Here is a 20,044-nt window from a genome sequence, read left to right on the forward strand (position 1 = left end):
TTTTTTCTTTAGTCTGTTCCACAGCAGTGATTTCCACCATTCTGTCTTCCAGGTCACTTATCCGTTCTTCTGCCTCAGTTATTCTGCTATTGATTCCTTCTAGTGTAGTTTTCATTTCAGTTATTGTATTGTTCATCTCTGTTTGTTTGTTGTTTAATTCTTCTTGGTCTGTGTTAAACATTTCTTGCATCTTCTCAATCTTTGTCTCCATTCTTTTCCCGAGGTCCTGGTTCATCTTCACTGTCATTATTCTGAAGTCGTTTTCTGGAAGGTTGCCTATCTCCACTTCATTTAGTGTTTTTCTGGAGTTTTATCTTGTTCCTTCATCTGGTACATAGCCCTCTGCCTTTTCATCTTGTCCATCTTTCTGTGAATGTTAGATTGTGCTTTTGCTGGGTACGACAATAAAATTCTTACAAAAATGTGAGGAAAGCATCTTTCTTATACCATAACTGTTCACGTCAATCCGAAGAGTATCCTTGAAATAGTCTTTTATGCTTCTTTGTGGGAGAGACATGGTTTGAAGAACATTTTAGGAAGTACTAAGTCAAGTGTGTGTATTAATTAACATCTTTTAGAAAAAGTTTATTTGGGGTAGAATGTAAAGGGTTAAAATGTGGATTTTAGAGATTATTGGCTGGGAATTCGATATATCTGAAGGAGGAGGAAAAGGGGCCTTTTTCTGTTTAATAAAAAACTTATAACATGGTAACGCTACTGGTAGCTTAGTGACTGATCTTGGAGAGAAGCTTTCCAAATTAAAGGAGTAAAAATGTACCTGTTCTTTTTTTTTTTTTTTTTTAATTTGGACGTATCTTTAAAAATCAACCTTTTATCTTAAAGTTCTTAAACCGCAAGAAAAAAAAGTTTATTTATTTATATTATCAACCTAAGTTGACACTTAGTTCTTCTCTTGACAATCTAGTCTGTCAAGCCTCTTATTATTATAAACTGAAAACAAACAGGCCCAATAATCCAGAAGTCATTTGTTAATAGTAAAATCTGAAACATTTAAAATAATAGAATCTATTTCTGTGTAGTTGAGGATTTTTTATTCTTTTGCTTTGTCAAGTGACAGCTTAACAGATATTATCCTCTCTTCCTTCTTCTGCCCTACCTCTCTGTTCAGCATCCCTGAGACTTCTCACCCTTCATTATGAAAATACCATTGTGATAAACCACTACTTACTGAATGTTATTGGGAAGTAAAATATTCTGCCTTAGGGCACCGTCTGTAACAATACTTGAGTCTTGGTTCTTTAGAAGGTACTTACTTATAAGGCCTAAGGATCTTCATTATGTATTGTATTGCAGGTAGATAGAATTGGTATACATATTCTGAATTGATATGTCATTTATTATATAGCTGTACTTTTAAGAATGATTTTCTGATAAAAGCCTAATGCTTAGCTTCTGTGATCATCCTATAAAACCAAAGTGTAGACTGTGCAAAGTCTAAGTTAATTGAATGATTTTGCTAAATAGGAGTTTTAAATATAGTTTTTATAGCACATACTTGATTAACACTTAACTGTAGTTTGATTTTACTTTAGTTTGATTTGAGCTGACTAACAGTGGCTAAGGAGATTATTCTGTGTTGAGTATAAATGTTGAATGTATGAGATGTGATTTTTAAACCAGTTTTTTAAAAAGCTATTCTGAAACTAATTTAAAATAGTTATAGATCTCATTGAAATCAGATATCCCAAGGAAAAGAATTCAGCTGTAGGATGCATTTATTAAGTTCATTTATTTCATTTCTGTCTTTTAAAAGGTACTTTGTATATTGGAGTAGGAATTCTAGTCCTAAATTTTCTGAGGAAGTTTTGTGGGAAGGACTTCCTAGCCAGTGAGTCTAACATAAGTACAGTACTCCAAAAAGTATATAGCACAAAAAGTTTTTAGAAATTAAAGAATAATATAATGACTTTGGCAGCCACACTTTCTCTTGTCCAGATGATTTTGGAAGACATTAGTGTTTAAGTGTCTTAAATGATAGAATTGATCTATTAAAAGGTATTAGTTCTGTCACTTTCTGAAATGGCCCCAGATTAAGGTTTTCCAAAAAATGTTATTTCTACTTTGTTTGAGATACTGATCACTCAAGCTTTGTTATAATTTTAGAAGCCTCCTTATCTACTGAAAACTGAATTGTGTAAATATCTCCTGGATTTGTTGGAAGGTGGCAATGTTCTATTAATATTTAGTTATATTTTCTATTTACTGATATTATGATTCTCATATGAGTGATGTATATTTTACTAATTTCTGTAAACTCATTTCATTCATGTATCCTTTAAATTTATTTAAATTTGGTTATTCATAGTGATAGTGCCCTTGCAGTTAACATGGTTTTCCAATTTTTCTTAAATTTTGTAAATCTGGTAGTTAAAATGTAAACATTCAAGGGATCTTTTTTATGGGTGAATTAACACTAGAAGAAAAACACAGCTGGCAGATCGACAGTAGCATTGTTAAACAGTTCATTTCTTCTGTTCTGAGGCACCTAACATTTGGCCTAAAAGGCCATTAAAATTTTGGATTAGATTCTGTTTGTATTGTGTAGTAAAAAAAGTATTGATTAGATTCCGTTTGTATTGTATAGTAAAAAAAGTATTTCCTCTGTATTTGCTCTTTCTGTTAAATTAAATTCTTTGTGGGAACCTTTGTAAATTGCATTCAGAGATTTGACTGTGATTACCTTGGCTCGCTTTTAAATGCTTCACCTAATTACATTTTGAAAGCCCATATATATATCATGTATATGATTTATTAATCTAACATTCTTGATATCTTTTGCAAATACATATACAACATGCACACATATGGGACCTAGAGTGTAAAACCTTCAGAGATACTCTCTTAAGGCCATGTCATTCAATTTGTTTTCAAAGTTGTTACTAATAATGTGAACTTGGTGAAGGTGCTGTGTTTTACCCAGTCTGATCATTTTTGGTATTTGAACATTTTTCTTGTGTTCTAGTTTTAAGTTCTCATATGTATTTGTTAACTTTGAGGAAGCTTAGAAGACTTATAATGGATCACCAAGTTCCATGTAGTCTGTTTTGGGGCTGTCTATAACTTCAGTATACTTTGTTAAAAAAGAAAAAAAAATCCCTTCTGAGGAAGTGGAATTTTGTTTATTTCAGGCCAGTTGGAGAAATATTTACATTATCTTAAAATTAAAAAAAAATTTTGGGGTAATAGTCCAGACTTACCAAAAAAGTTATAAAAATAGTACAAGTAGTTCTTAGATATCCTTTAACCAGCAAATCTATTTTCCATCCACGGAGTAAGAGGGTGGGTAGAGAATGAGATTATGGCTTAAGCAAATCATTCAGACAATCTTGTCTTTAAGTTTCTAGATGTTAAATCTGATTTCACTTAAAGCCTTGTGGGGGATTTTGTCTGTTTGTTTTTTAGGGTGACTCAGACTTATGATGCAGGTGCATGTATCTATTTCTACTTTGCCTTTAACTACAGGGGAATCAGTGACCCACTGACTGTGTTTGAACAAACTGAGGTAATTTTGCATACATGAATATAGCTCTTATATTCTTTTATTAATTTAAGTAAACTTTACTATCAATTTATGAATTTTAGTTTGACTGTCTTTAATAACTTGTGGTTTACCTGGTTGATAGCCCATAGAAATGAGAAACATAATTTTTACACTGGATTGAATACTGAATTAGAAGTCTAAAATTCATATTCCTTATACATATTACAATTAATATTCTAAAATTAATATTCTGTTGCCTGTGATTCTTTGGATATTACTTATAGTACATAATACCTGATTAAATTAAATAACAGAAGACTATAGGGACCCTTGATATCACTTCAGCAGCCCAGCCAGCTCCATATGGTGACTGCTTTTGAGGTCAGAGGCTCTAAAGCTCTTGGCCTATGTTGCTGTAATTTCCTAGTTCTAGGTTTATAATTTTTTTGTTTGCTTAAGTTATATGTAGGCCTTTGAGGTTCATTTGCCAGAAGTTTCTATTACATTTCTTAAATGACCTTAAGCGTCTAATTTTTATAACGCCTTCTGTTTGATAGTCAATATTTCTGATGACAAGTATGCCTAGAGTTGAAGAAACAGACTAGACTGTGGAGGAAGCAGGAGGAGACTGGGGTTTGTTAAAAATAAAACCTCAGGTGTCCTAGTGTTAACTCTGTTGCCTGCCTGCCAAAGGTAGTACCACAAGATGATTTTCAGTGGCACACTTTTAGACCCAAACCACAGAGTATGGTTGGCTCCCTCTTATGCCTCCTTTTTTTTTCTTTTCTTTTTTTTTTTTTAAAAAAAAAAACAGCTTTTCTGAAGTATAATTGAGATATAGTAAACTGCACATAATATGTACAGTTTCATGGGTTTTGACATATGTATGCACCTGTGAAATTGTAACCCCAATCAAAATAATGAACATATCCATCATCCTCAAAAGTTTGAGTCCTTTCCTGTCACCTTAGCCTTTTAGTGTTTTGGTATTGCCCTCTGGCTACCCAAAGGCTCCTTCCCCGTAGTACTACAAAAATGAAGGTGTTCCTTCTTTCCCAAGCCAAACTGCCATTCTCTAAGTGCTGCTGGTTTCAAGTAGTTATTGCTTTACTTAAAATAATTTTTTAGAGGACATAATCTCTTAGAGTAGGGCTAGCATATGTATGATTCATTTGAAAACCCCTAAATCCTCAGTGAAGAGGGTTCTTATAAATTACTTTGCAATGAGATGTGGTCCATCTGTCCCTCCTAAAGAGAGGGCCTCTTCTACTGTGGCCTAACTCTGATGGTTTATACACACCCAAGTAGTTCTAGGAGGTTCAAGGCACTGTAGGGATTTTACCTCATATCTGTTATATACTCATGAATTGAATATAATTCCAGTTTCTATAACCCTTCTTTCACCCCATACTTCAGTCATTCTATATATTGCTTTAAGTGTTTATCTTTCTAACCTTATTGCTCTATAAGGAGCCTATTTGGAGCCTAACATGTTAAGAGGATAAAACAAGGTTTTTTTTTCACACTTAGATATCCATAAGCCTGAGAAGTAATTTGTCCCAAGGCATTGACCTAAGAAATGTTCTCCATAAGGGTTTTTATCATTAATCCCTGATAGCTTTGTAAGTAATCTTGAGTCTTATGCCCACTGTATGATATTAGGCGAGTAATTTAACCATCTAAGCCTCATTTTCTTTATCTGTGAAATAGGAGTAATTGAAATTATTCCATAAGGCTTTAGTGAAAATAACTGAGTTATTCCAGGTAAATTGCTTAGTACTTTTCTGGACATACCATATACAGTCAATTAATGTTTGTTGGTATAATGAGATGTTTACTGCAGAGTAGGACCGGACTCCTCACAAAACTTTTTTTTTATTGTTATTAATCATTTAGTGCTGATGAATTGATCATTTTGCCTTCTTTTTCTTTTCTAGAATCTTGATGTAACAATTGTAGACACTGTGACTATTCACTAGAAAAAAACTTATAAAGCTAGGCTGCATATTTTAATTGCTTTTTAAATACAGTTAACCTAAGAGAAAGGAAAATTAGGCTTCTCGTTTATTATTTAACCCAGAAAGTACGTATCTCCTTTGGGAGTTGGGTCTTACTCTTTCACCTCAAAGTGATCTATTTGTTGTTTTGTTTCCAAATTTGTTGTTTTGTTTCTAGGCAGCTGCTAGAGAAGAAATCCTCGCTAATGGAGGGAGCCTGTCGCATCACCATGGAGGTATTCTTTTTTGGGGGTAGAATTTCTAATATTCCTACTGTTTAAAATATTTGGTTTGATACAGTGCTGGGGGGCTCATAATATGAGTAATTTGAGAGCACTAGGGCTCTCTTTGAAGTTGTTATGTCTGTCACTGAGGTTGCCTGTGCTGTGGTAGTAACTGACAGAAGCTTGATTTGACAAGCCTGCCTAGATAACAGAACCTAGACAGCCTTCTGAGTTCTCAGGAACTTCATGTCACCCAAGATAGCCCAGCAAGCCTGGGAGGTATTTGACCATTAGAGCAAACATTTTTAAAGGGGGAAAAAGAACATACCTAAATGTTTTTTGTTTTTTTTAATAAATTTATTTATTTTATTTATTTTTATTTTTGGCTGTGCTGGGTCTTCGTTGCTGTGCGCAGGCTCTCTCCGGTTGCAGCGAGCGGGGGCCGCTCTTCATTACGGTGCGCAGGCCTCCCATTGCAGTGGCCTCTCCTATTGGGGAGCACGGGCCCCAGGGGTGTGGGCTTCAGTAGTTGTGGCTCGCGGGCTCCAGAGCGCAGGCTCAGCAGTTGTGGCGCACAGGCTCGGCTGCTCCGCGGCATGTGGGATTCTCCCAGGCCAGGGCCCGAACCCATGTCCCCTGCACTGGCAGGCAGACTCCCAACCACTGCACCACCAGGGAAGCCCTACCTAAATGTTTTTCATCCACTATTGGAATGTAGCTAAAGTCAGTTGTACCATATATTGAATAGCTATTTGTTCTGCCCACCCAAAATTCAGCAAATTAATCAAGGCGGGCTATGAAAAAATCTTTTTTCAAGATTTTAATTCTGTTTTAGTATTTCTTTTTGATCATTGTAGTATTTTTATTGGAGAGTTGATCACATCAGTAATAAAAATTATGATATAGCTACCTATGTTATATCTACCTAGACATATCTACCAGTGTTTTTAATATATCCCTCAATATAAATTGGTGCCTAGAAAATAGATGTATAGATTTTTTTAATTAAAAAAATTTTTTTAGGGAAATGCATGAAGATAAATGACCACTGAATTTAAAAATTTCAGCTTATACTCCTACTCTGGATTCTCCATATCCCTGTTTCCCTGTTTGATTTTCCATCATAGCATTTAGCATTATCTAACATGCTATATATTTATACTTCTTGAGATTAGCTATCTCCTCCTACTGGTTAAGTAGGATCCATAAGGACAGGGACTTCTGTTTCATTTCTGTGTACCAGCACCTAGAATAGTGCTTGGCCCCAGTCAGCCCTCCATACATGTTTGTAGGATGATTGAAAGAACTTTGGTAGAAAACAGAGTGGGCTGTGGAGGATCTGTGTTCATATGACATTATTGCACCCAGGCCTGAAGAAGATTGCTAATGTGGATGAATGAAATAGAAAGACAATTCCCAGCATCATTGTATCAATTTAATCTTTTGCATTCCCTCTACTTTTTCTTAACGTCGACAAATAAATTTCTAACTTAGCTGACTGATAAGCATTAAAGTGAATGAATTTGTTCTTTTCCTCCTTCTCCTGTTTATTACCTTTTGATGGAGATTCTAATGAATGTTAGAACGACAAAAATGAAGAAGGGAAAAACTGGATATTAGAAACGTCTCAAGTGAAATTAAAAACTTTTGATTAATCTAAAAGTCTAAACCTAATTTTGGAACTATAAACATGAGGTATTTCATAAAGGTGCTTAGAATTTTAGCACCTTCCTTTAAAATGTTCAGAAAGCTATATACTTTATTTTAAATCTTTTTTGTATATTTTGTTTCAGGGTGCCACTGTATTACTATGTAATTTACAAGTGTACTTGTAAAATTACATAATATCATTAAGTAATATGTTCTTCATTCTAAATTGATTGCATGGAGGGAGGAAACAATAATTTAGCTATAATTACTTACTTGAAGAAAAAAAGAATTTTCCTTTCCATAGCCAACAATTTTGCCTTTTGGTACATGTCAGCAGCCAACAAGTGCACTTTTTCCTTTAAGGTCAGGAACTATAGGAGCTATGTTTGTGATAGTAAATATGAGAGAGATGTGATTCTGCAAGAGGGTGAGAATAGCCAAATCTTGTACTATATAGAAAGAAATAGAGGCTTAATTGTTATTTAGATAACTGGGTTATATGAACTAATTTCCTTAATTGTGAGAGGATATTCTTCATTTACTTAAGCTTTACAGTGCGATAAATTCTACAGAAGTTATGGAAGTGACCAAATGACCTGCAACATTGTGGAGGAAAGCCAAACCAACGCTTTTTTTCCTTGCCAATGACACTTTACTCCTTTAGGATCTATGAGGATATTCAGGTCCCGCCAATAGTGTCTATATGTGAGATGCTGAAAGTCTAGTATGGCAGAAGTGTTGACAATACTTATTCAGGTACACCTCAGACACAGAGAGCTTCTTAGCAGGCTCTAACAGAACCTACATAAACATACTTGAAATAATGTATGTGTGAGGCTGTCATTACAGGAAAAAAAAAATACACACGAATTTAAAATAATAAAGAGTTAAGTAATTCTAGTACAAATTTATTTGAGACTTAGACTTTATTTGTGAAAGCTATGGTTAATCATCTATTTTATTATTCAGTAAACGCAAATAGAAATTAATTTAAAGAATAGTTGAGAAGATATAAGCCTTCATTAACCAAAAGATCATGATTATTCAATTCTTGATTCCAAAGCAAAAAATATAAATAGCTCCTGGGATATTTTTGATACCAAGTATGCCAAATGCTTTTTAATATTGTTGTATAATATGTTTTCCACATTATAAATATTACTGGTCCACTAGGCAATAGAATTTCAAAGAATGGTAGTCCTTCCCTTGAAAGATCTTACAGTCCAGTAAAGTAAAATATTATAGCATTTCAAAAGGCTGCTGATCAAAACTGGTAGGATTATGATATCATCATATTTTAACCAAGATAAGAGTCTCCCATTTTCTTTGAAAAGCACTCAAAAGGTGACTTCAATAAACATGTAAGTGCTATAGATGTTAAAACATCAAAGAGAAGGAAGATAAAATAGGGAAAGGAATTAACATTTATAAAGCTGTAAATATTTGCTAGGTGCTCTGCGTGACAGTCTCCTTTAATCCTGATCAAAATGCTGTGGAGTAGATATTGTTCCTGTCTTCCAGATGAAGATGTATTAAGCCTCTGAGTGTAGAGTAACTTACTCCAAAGTATCAGCAGTAATTGTTAGTGCCAGAATTTGAGTTTGAACTCAGGTCATCCTGCTTCAGGGTCCTTGTCCTCTGACTTAAGAACATAAAATAGTGAAAATAGGCCAAAAGCTAAAAAGATTGAAAGTGAAAGCCTTTGAAAAGAGGCACATGCATTTAAAAGTATATGAGAAGAAATACTAAACATTAGTCTTTCTCTTTTAAAATGTAAAACCTCTGTTTCTTTAATTTTGACACTAAGTTAGTTGCTTGTCCTGCTTTAGATGTTAAAACAGAAATGAATGAACATTTTAATTTCCTCATCATAGCTATTTCATTGTTTTCTCAGTTCTTGCACGTAAGTCAGTTTGACTTTCTGGTCGTTTTTATACTTCCTGATTATAGGTTTCTAACATGTCAGCAGTATCAGGTAATAAAACAAATGCAGGTCAGATCATGTTACAATAAAACTCCTTGTATAATTTATGTGCATTTTCAGGTTCTAGGCTTATAAGCCTTTTTTTGTTGAAGACTCCAAGGTTGATGAAATAATTTAATTTTAGAAATTATTAACTTGAACTTGAATGTAGCAAGGTTTGATTGCATATTAATTTATTGAGAGGTTCTACCTCATTTAAATAGGAATTTTTTATTTCTATCACATTTCTCGTATTTTTTATTTTCATGCAGTCAAAAATATGACTGTGTGTAAACAAATTCTGAACCACTTGGATTCCTCTATGGCTTAGAAAAAGAAACTAGGTAAGCCTGAACATAAAATATATTTCATATGTGCTGGTAAAATGAAGATGCTTTCCCTTTGCTAGGTTGTCTTCTAAACCGCTTTGTAAACACTGGCGTGCTCCAGGGCTCAGCCCAGAGTCAGTTTGTTCCTCCGTGTTTCCTCACTCCCTCAATGATTACTTTAGTCCCAGGACTTAAAACACCATCCTTATGCAGATGACTCCCAAATACCAGAAGGGATCGCCACCACCACCGTAGTTCAAATCACTGTTTTTTCCTGCTGGGACAATTGCAGCCTCTTAATTGGTCTGTCCACCTTCACTCCTGTTCCCCTGCTGTCATTTCTCTTGCTGCCCAAGTAAGCTTTTTAAAACTCAGTATTTTCTCCTCACATTCAGAATAAAATCCAAAGTCCTTATCAGGTTCTTCAAGGATATACATTGTGTGTTTTGTCTCTCTGTCTTCATCTCTTACTACTTTTTCCCTCTAGCAGTAGTGTCCTTCTTGCTATTTCTAAGGCATATCAACCCTCTTCCCCCTTCAAGGCGTTTGCTATTTATTCTGTCTCTTCCTGATGTTCTTTCTCTTGTTCCCCGCCCCCAGATATTTGCATGGCTCACTTTCCCATCATGAAGATCTCTGATAAAAATGTCACCTTCTTAGAGGTGTCTTCCTTATTCTCTTGTATAGTTTATGTGTCCCTCATTCGAATAAGTTCAATGAGGTTACTGACTGTATCTTGTCCGTCACTGTGTTCCCCAGTCCCTAGAACAGTGACTGGCTGTTCTCCATAGAAGTAGATGCTCAATGAATACGTTATGTGAGTAGTTAAGTGCCCAAACGCTCACAGAATTTGGGGCAATTTTGCAAATTCTCAGACATCTCTGAATTTTTCATGTTAGAATGGCATTAGTCTCCTTGCTAATTTAACTTCAAACGTTTAATAATCAGGCCTTGTTTGAATATAGGGTCATGTTTAATCATGAAAAGGCTCAGTTTATTCTGTAATATTTCTGAGAATGTGTATTAGCAGAGTCAGTTATTCAGTGGAAATGTAGGGTAAAATAATGTGCCTTTCACTACAACTGCCCAACACCAGCCATTTTAGTGTTCTTCCGTAGATGCATTATATATGTAAGATTCCATTTAAGCTTTATCTTAAAACAAACGCAAGTTTGAGAGGCTTACAAACAGAGGGGAAAAACATAGGCTTTGGAATCAAATCTGTATTTGACTCTTGGCTCTGTACTTAACTACCTGTGTGACCTTAGGGAAATAACTTCTCTGAGCTGCAGTTTTCTCATCTGCAAAATGGGAATAGTACCTACCTCAGATTATTGTAAGACTTAAGTGTGATAATGTATGTAAAGCATCAGAAGTGTCCTGCATATAGTAGGTGCTTAAGAAACAGTAGTCTTCTAAAAAAATAAAAGCAGTAGACAGCACCAAGTGAAACTCTGGTTTGTATTCTTAACCCCCTACTCTAACCATTGAAGAAAGGGTTACAGTTTATTTGAAAAAAACCCCATATATTCAAGGAATATAATTCAGTAATTATCTTAACATTTTCATCTATAACCTGCAGTTAGTCTCACCCTATAGGAGGTTCTGTTACAAGCTGTATGAAAGAGCAGCACAATTGGCAACAAAATTTGCTATAAAAAATGTCTATTTTCATACATGCTTCTCTGCTTAAAGTTAATCACCTAATTTGTAAATTTCAAATATCCTGTGCTATTCAGTATAGTTTCATAAAAGCAGAAATCTTTCCATATAAATTTTAAATAGAATGGGTTTAATTATCCTTCTAAAGTTAATAATAGAGCTCTCAAAAGATTGCTTTTTATATGTGTAGAAAAGATTTTTCTTAATTTGCATCCTGAACTTAAAACTCAAGGCAACCTCATAGGAGCATCTTTAGTTACTGACCTTCAGGCAGTATCATGCCATTCTCAGTACCATTTTTGAGTTCAAAAGTAGAAGGGCTGGGGGTTGGGAGAGTATTGATGCAGTTTTTGTTAGAGGGTTTGGCCTGTAATTGTGATTAATAACAGTTGCTTTCACTATCTGGAAACAGACAGGCTGGTTTGTCTGCCTAAATCATGCTGTGATAAATGGAGCTATTTTAACTCTGGTTTTGTGTATCAAAGAAAACAGATGTAGTCTGGAACTGGAGGCTATAGGAAATATAAAGCCTGCTTAACTTAATCTTCATAGTGCTTGTTTTTGTAACTGACGAGCTGGTCAGTTTAAACAGCAGCGTTTATGTCAGCCATATATTTAAATTTCAATTTACGACTTAAGTTTTTAAGTTGTTCATTTGCTAAAATTACACCTAAGGCCTTGTCAGGAAGTAAAAAACCTTGATTAAATATAACCAGTCTTAGTTTAAATATTGATGTCTTTACCTAACCAAAATTATTTCCTATTGTTCGGAGAATAATTATGGGGTAGCTGCTCTTAACAGTTTTTGTGGTCTTAACATAATCCAATAGTATCAGGAACTTTAAAAGTAAAAAGAGACTACTCAAAATAATGAGCAAAAGATCAGCTTTGTTAAAAACCTACAGTATGAAATAAAAGACATACAGATTGGAAAGGATGAATGAAACTATTGCTGTTTATAGATGACATGATTGTCTTTGTAGAAACCCCCCCCTAAAAAAAATCTACTAGAAAAAGATCAGCAAGATTGCAGCATACAAGAGCACACACCAAGATCAATTGCATTTCTATATATTAACAACAAGCATATAGAAACTGAGATTTAAAATGCAAGTACCATTTACATATGTTCCAAATAAGACATTTAAATTAACAAAATATGTACATGCCTATGCATAAATCTAATAAAATATATACAGGATCTGTGTTCTGAAAATAACAGAATGCTGATGAAAAAAATCAAAGACCTAAATAAATGGAGAGATGTGTTCATGGATTGGTAGAAAACAACCTAGTATAAAGATGTCAATTCTCCCTAGATTGATCTACCTATTTAATACAATTCCTTTCAAAATTTCAGAAAGATTTTTCTTAGATATAGAAAAGATTATTCTCAAATTTATATGGTAAGGCAAAGGAACTAGATGGCTAAAACAATTCTGAGAAAAGAACAGAGTCATAGGAATCAATTTACCTGATTTCAAGACTTATAATATACAGTCATCAAGACTGTGTGGTATTGGAGGAGTGACATATTGATCAATGGAACAGAATAGAGAGCTCAGAAATAGACCCACACGAACATGTCCAACCAATTTTGACAAAGGTATAAAGCAGTCCAGTGGAGGAAATATATAGCTTTTTCACCAAATGGTGCTGGAACAATTGGACATTGATAGGTTAAAAAAAAAAAAAAAAGAACCTTGATCTGAACTTCACACCTTATGCCAAAATTAACTCAACACAGATAATATACTTAAATATAAAACATAAAATAATAAAACTTTTAGAAAAAAAAGAAAATATTCAAGATCTAGAGTTGGGCAAAGAGTTCTCAGACTGTTCCCCAAAAGTACAGTCCATTACAGGAAAAATTGATAAATTGGATCTCATCAAAATTAAAAATGTTTGCTCTGTGGAAGACTCTGTTAAGAGGATGAAAAGTTAGGCTACAGAGTAAGAGAAAATATGTGCAAACCACATATCCAATAAAAGACCTATATCTATAATATATAAATAACTCTCAAAACTCAATAGTAAAATACAAACAATTCAATTAGAAACTGGGCAAAAGATATGAAGAATCATTTCACTGAAGAGGATATACAAGTGACAAATAATTACATGAAAAGATGTTCAACATCAATAACCATTAGGGAAATGCAAATTAAAACCACAAGAGAAACCACTATACACCTATCAGAAAGCTAAAATAAAAAAATAGTGGCAGTGTCAAATGCTGGCAAGGATGTAGAGAAATTAGATCAATCATACATTACTGGTTGGAACATAACATGGTACAGTCATTCTGTAAAAACAGTTGGCAGTTTCTTATAAAATCAAACATGTAACTACCATTCAACCCAACAATTATACTCTTGGGCATTTATACCAGAGAATTGAAAACATAAACCTGTATATGTATATTCAGAGCAGATTTACTCATAGTAGTCCCAAACTGGAGTCAGCTCAGATGTCCTTCAACCATTAAATGGCTAAACAAACTGTGGTACGTCTATACCATGGAATACAACTCAGTGGTAAGGGGAAACGAACCATTAACGCATGCAGCAACTTGGATGAATCTCCAGGAAATTATGCTGAGTGAAAAAAAGCCAATTCTGAAAGGTTGCATTCTGTGTGATAGTATTTCTATAACATTTTTGAAATGACAAAATTAGAGAAGTAGAGAACAGATTGGTGGTTTCCAGGAGTTGGGTGTGGGGCCGGGCTGACTATAAATAGGCAACACAGGGATCTTTGTGGGGATGGAAATGTTCTGTATCTTGACTATATCAGTGTCAATATGCTGGTTGTGATTTTGGTCTTTTGATAGCTACCAGATGAGTATAGCCTTTCCAATATTGAATCTTGATCAGATTACCATAGGGTAGCAGAAAGTTTGTTTTACTCTTAACTTTTTTTCCTTCAGTTTCTTCTTTGTTATTGGCTTTTTCTCACAAAACTTAAAGTTGATTATAATATTTTCCCACCGAAGCAATGTTGTAAATAGTGAGATTCTAAGACCAGACTGTAAAAGCCAATTTAATCCATGATGTAATTGAACATTTAACTATTTCAGCTATGTCATAGGATGAACAGATTTGAGAGCTGACAGAAAATCTGTTGTAAGAATGTATTGATCCCTGCTCCTTCCTACCCTTGCAATTACAGATGCCCAGTCCCAGACAAAGGGCAGGGACAATGTTGTGTTTGCCATCTCTTACCTTGTGCTATATGTACCTGTAGTAACTTCCAGCTTCAGGTGTATTGTCTCAGCCACTAGGAGAGAATGGGTGGCTTGGATAATACCACTTCTCTTTGGACCTCTAAAGAGAACTTTTTCTCCCTAGCAATTTTATGACCAAGACTCTCTAAGTACTAGATGTTAGTCTCAGAATACCTCTACTACATTATTATATTGTTACAGAATAATTAACTTTTTATAGTCAGTTTCAGGTGATTAGCAGACAATCCTAATAGATATTTTCAAGTATAAGATCTGTTAAAAGTAACTTTAGGTAAAGTTAATTTTTAATGTTCTGTCTTTGTTGTCTAACACAGAAACCACTAGGGTACTTGTGGCTATTTAAATTTAAATTAATTAAAATGAAATAAAAATTTATTTCCTCATTTGCAGTAGCCACCTTTCAAGTGCTTGATATCCACATGTGGCTAGGGGCTACTGTGTTAAATACTGCAGATACAGAACATTTCTATCGACACAGGAAGTTCTACCAGACAGTGCTGTGAAGCTTTATTTCATATATATTTTCACACATTGGCTGGGAAAATGGCCCAAAAATACGGCTTAAAAGTTTTTTTCAGTAGATATTAGATTCAAGTCTTTAGGAGTTAAGTTCTGAAATAAACTAGCATTTGTCATGAATGGTAGGTTTTCTCAGAGTATAACTTCTGTCTACCACTTTTCCAGAATTTCTTTCAGTTTGGTTAGTAGCCTCAAATTTAGAACAAGGTCACCTTGCTATAGTAAAAGCCATTCACTGCTAATCCAGTTGGTTGTAGCAGTGAAGATATGTTGCTTTTATGGAAAGTGTTGGGCTCCTAGGAGACAGACCTTTGGAAACATAATCCGAGATTTCTTGGTCTTGTCACTGTTGACATTTTTGACTAGATTCTTTGTGTGGGGGCCGTCCTGTGCATTGTAGTATGTTTAGCAGCATCCCTGGCCTCTGCCCACTAGATGCTGGTAACATCGCCCCAGTTACGACAACCAAAAACTTCTCTAGACATTGCTTAGTGTCCCTTAGGGTGCAGAATTGCCTCTGTTGAGAGCTATTGATATAGTCCAAAGATTCCTAGAGATTTGAAGGAAAAGAGAGTTAGGTTCTGTGGCATACCTTCTCCTATCTTAGCTAATATAGAATAGCTCTGAATATATCCAAGAAATAATGTCAGAATATAGGGAATGCAAGACAGATAAAACCAAAGGAAATTAAGGAAACCCAGATTGCCTTTCCCTGGATATTTGCATCCCTACATCTTATCTAAAATGGCTTATAGATAACTGTGGTTCAACATTTATTTTTTAACTAACATTTTTTGAATTCTTACTGTGTGGCATACACTATATTATGCAACAGCACTACAAAAATGAATAAAACATGGCCCTAGTCTTCAAGGAGCATATGATGTTGACTGTCCTTTTCTGTCCTTATCTATTTCATGTTATTTGGCCTGTTCACTTGCTTTCAGCTCTGTTGTATAGGCATTAATTGCCACTTGGTTTAAACTTCGAGCGTGTCAAGCCATCTTTTGGGGATGTATAGCAGAATTAGCACTTGATTGTGTTCTGAAGACAGATTGAATCCAGCTCTTGTGATCTGTTATTATCTTGATGATTCAGGGTTTTTTTTCTGTTTCATAATCTCTAAAGACCTATTCAAGGATCTGTAAGATCTTAGAGCTGCTATATAAACTGCACAGATAAAACCTTAGCATAAAGAAAACTGACATATAAAAATATTTAATAAGAGAAAAATCTTATAATACCAGATTTTAATTATCTATGAATCTTTCATCTTGATGTCAGAAGTTTCATTAGTAGTAGAAAATACATCAGATGACTTAATAAATCAAACGTGACTTTAAGTATCCACTAAGCATTAAATCAGACTCCGCGATAGTTATAGTCCCATCTCATGTGTCTTTAAAAGCTGGATATTCGCATCCCTCAGCTGGAAACCTGTTGGCTTCAGCATGTACCTCCACCAAAGCCAAACACACACACACAGATTCCTTAGAGCACAAACCGATGGACAACTAAATCCTCTTTCAGGTTGAACGTTCTACCCCACGCCACTCCCTCCCAAAGAAACATCATCATAGTTAGATCACCAGATACCAGAAAGAGTGGAAATTGTCCATTGTCCTTCTCTGTTCTCATCAGTACAGATCAAGTTGCGTGGGGCCAGAACCTCATCTGACAAGAGGTTGGTGTCCCTTTAGCGCTAGTTCCTTAGTTAATCCACCAGTAGTTTAGTTGGGTTAATTAAATCTTGAAATACAAAGTCAGTGCTCAGATCACTCATACAAGAAGCTAAATCCAGATTTTCTTTTTTAAATCTGACCTGTAGAATAGTGTTAAAAAGGTATCCAGGATGCCCAAAGTAGAACTTTCAAAATACTGTTATTTCAGTAACAGTTAGGTGCTTTTAACTTTGGCTAAATTCTCCTTCTGAGCTTCAGCTTCAGTAATCTTCTAAACGTACAGCCCATTTCATAATTTGTTTTTAATTTTTTTAATAAATTTTATTTATTTTTATTTGTGGCTGAGTTGGGTCTTCGTTGTTGTGTGCGGGCTTTCTCTAGTTGCAGTGAGCAGGGGCTACTCTTCGTTGCGGTGCGCAGGCTTCTCATTGCAGTGGCTTCTCTTGTTGCGGAGCACGGGCTCTAGAGCGCAGCCTCAGTAGTTGTGTTGCACAGGCTTAGCTGCTCTGTGGCATGTGGGATCTTCCCGGACCAGGGCTCGAATCCATGTCCCCTGCATTGGCAGGCAGATTCTTAACCACTGCACCACCAGGGAAGCCCATGATTTGTTTTTTAAATAAGTGTATAATAAGTCTTTTCAGCCTTGTAATCAAATTCATAATTCAGAGAGTTTTTAATTTAGCTAAAAAGAACTCTGGCTAGCAGACCCTAGATGTGTCCCTTTTAAGATGAGATTATTAGGTAGTTTCTGCTAAGTCTTCAGTCCCTTAGACCACAAAGATTAGTTCCAGATAATTTTTGGTGGCTAGGCTGGCCAACATGTTCACATTTTCCACACACAAGACTCCCATTACCCATCCCTCTTATATACATGTCTGTTCAGTCTTTGCTGTTGATCTTCCCACAAAATGTGTTATTTCTTGGAGCTGTTAGCATCCAAAGGGGACTGTTGAGCCTGTGATTTCAAAAAGCTTCTATTTTCTCTGTTCCAAAGTATAATTTTTTTTTAAAAGATTTTTTTTTGATGTGGACCATTTTTAAAGTCTTTATTGAATTCGTTACACTATTGCTTCTGTTTTATGTTTTGGCTTTTTGGCTGCAAGGCATGTGGGATCTTAGTTGCCCAACCAGGGATCAAACCACACCCCCTGTGTTGGAAGGCGAAGTCTTAACCACTGGACCACCAGGGAAGTCCCCAAAGTATAATTTTTTAATGTACTGTATATTATGGAAAAAAACACAGAATACTTATTTTATTCTGTCTGTATATACAGTATAAGAAATTAAATTGTAAAAATGAACTCCAGGGACTTCCCTGGTGGCGCAGTGGTTGAGAGTCCGCCTGCCGATGCAGGGGACACAGGTTCGTGCCCCGGTCCGGGAGGATCCCACATGCCGCGGAGCGGCTGGGCCCGTGAGCCATGGCCGCTGAGCCTGCGCGTCCGGAGCCTGTGCTCCACAACGGGAGAGGCCACAACAGTGAGAGGCCCGCGTACCGCAAAAAAAAAAAAGAAAAAAAAAGTGAACTCCACTTTTAATTTAAGCAGACAAAGAATTTCCTCCATTAGTTTTCTGTATTTGGCTGGCCTATGATTTTTGTACCTTTCAAAATACATCTAAGACTCTTAAATACCTGGCTTAAGTATTTTGAGCATTGAATATGTAGAAAAAATGAGAATTATGGAATACGGGGTCTCTTTCTTATTTTCAGAAATGGTGGATTTGGCTTTTTGTAGCTCTAGTGTTGGCTCTCAAGCTAGGTTTACACTTCTAGAGGATCAGAAGTCACAGGAGTGTAGTTGAGTCAGTAGTCATGAATATCCCACATCAGATAATCCAAGTCTGGAAAGAGGAATAAGCTTCATGTAGTATGAAGGTACACATGACTTTTCATGGATAACTATACATACAAGGAATGTTGAAGTAGTCTTTGGCCACCTGTTATTTGCTGTTTTCATTCATCCATTCTCCCCTTTAGTATGGCATGCTTCCTTTTCTGAAAATGAGTCTACAGATATGTAAGCAGCTACTATATAGTTGTGCACACATGTGTGTTACACATGTCCAGATCAGTATAATCTAATTTCTAAAATGCCTAGCAGTGCAAATAAAGATTGTACAAATGGCATTATTATTGTTGTTGTTTAACTCTAGAATAAAAGTCTTCTACTTTGAAGTATGATCCCATCTTTGGGATTAGGGCCTTTGATGTTTCATTGTTGTTCTTTTAATTTATCAATTCATCTGAGGCAGCCAGAGAAGGTTCTCTAGAATTTTATGAAGACTATTTCCTATAATCTCGTATTATAAACGCTCATTAAGCATTTTTACTTAAACTCTCTTTTCTCTGTGTACGTTTATCCTGTAATGTAGTTGACTTAAATTGTTAAGCAAATCCAAAAAGATTTCTAGTCCCTTTAATTGCATAAACTGTGATTTCTGACCTCAGTTCAAATTCTGTTATCACTAACAGAAGAAGCTTACAGACCTCTGCCATCAGGCCATCAAGGGGTTAAATTATTTTATCAGATATGTTTTTGAGGGGCCACAGCTATGCTGCCTGTACTGCCTTTTATTTTTTTAACTTTCTAGTTCACTAATCAAATGTATGTTAGATTGATTATTGTAAAAGTATAAACCATAGAAAATTTGACAAGATAGATGTGTAAATTATCCTTCTGACAGAACTAATGATGCACTTCAAGCACCTTCTGTTTTCCAGCGCTTGGTGAGCGACTTCATTAAATATGCAGTGGCTGTTGGGTGGCTTCTCAGAGGATGGTTCAGCTCCTTGTGGAATTGGATTATTACTAGAGGTGTAAAACCAGGCAGACGAGCTAGCTGTTGGGCATCCTGCTGAGGTTCTAATGTGCTCCATCTTGTCGGAGCAGTTGTTTGCAGTCTTTTCAGGACAATTACATCCATAACCACAGGACACATTCAGTGAAACTATATTACAGATAACAGTGGAGACTGGCATTGACTGCTTTTCATCCCACTCTCTTGAGTTGCCTCAGTGTCGGTAGCTTATAATAATGCCACTTCTACCATTCACAGAGTAGTTTTTTTTTTTTCTTTTAATACCTTGGAGCAAATCTGGAAATAACTGATTTGTAACTTTTTCTTAGTGCAAAAATCGTAGGATATTTGGAGTGAAAAGATTCTGTAGCTTCTAATCCCTTTGCATATGAGAAAACTAAGGCTGAGTCATTGTGGTGAGTTGTCCCTTAGGGAGATAGTAGGAGGACCTGGTAGAACATCTTTTA

At 35.4% G+C, this 20,044-nt stretch overlaps 1 protein-coding gene across 1 annotated transcript in view; it reads left to right on the forward strand.

Annotated features, from left to right (window-relative positions):
* AGPS (alkylglycerone phosphate synthase) overlaps positions 1–20,044 on the forward strand; it is a gene marked incomplete at both ends in the record, with an annotated part of 139,643 nt that overhangs the window by 118,038 nt on the left and 1,561 nt on the right. Inside the window, 2 exons of the mRNA XM_079710107.1 lie at positions 3,424–3,523; positions 5,678–5,735. Of these exons, the coding sequence (XP_079566233.1) occupies positions 3,424–3,523; positions 5,678–5,735 (158 nt within the window). The remainder of the gene's footprint in view (positions 1–3,423; positions 3,524–5,677; positions 5,736–20,044) is intronic.

Source organism: Hyperoodon ampullatus, assembly GCF_949752795.1.
Source record: "Hyperoodon ampullatus genome assembly, chromosome: 8".
NCBI classification, from domain to species: Eukaryota; Metazoa; Chordata; class Mammalia; order Artiodactyla; family Ziphiidae; genus Hyperoodon; species Hyperoodon ampullatus.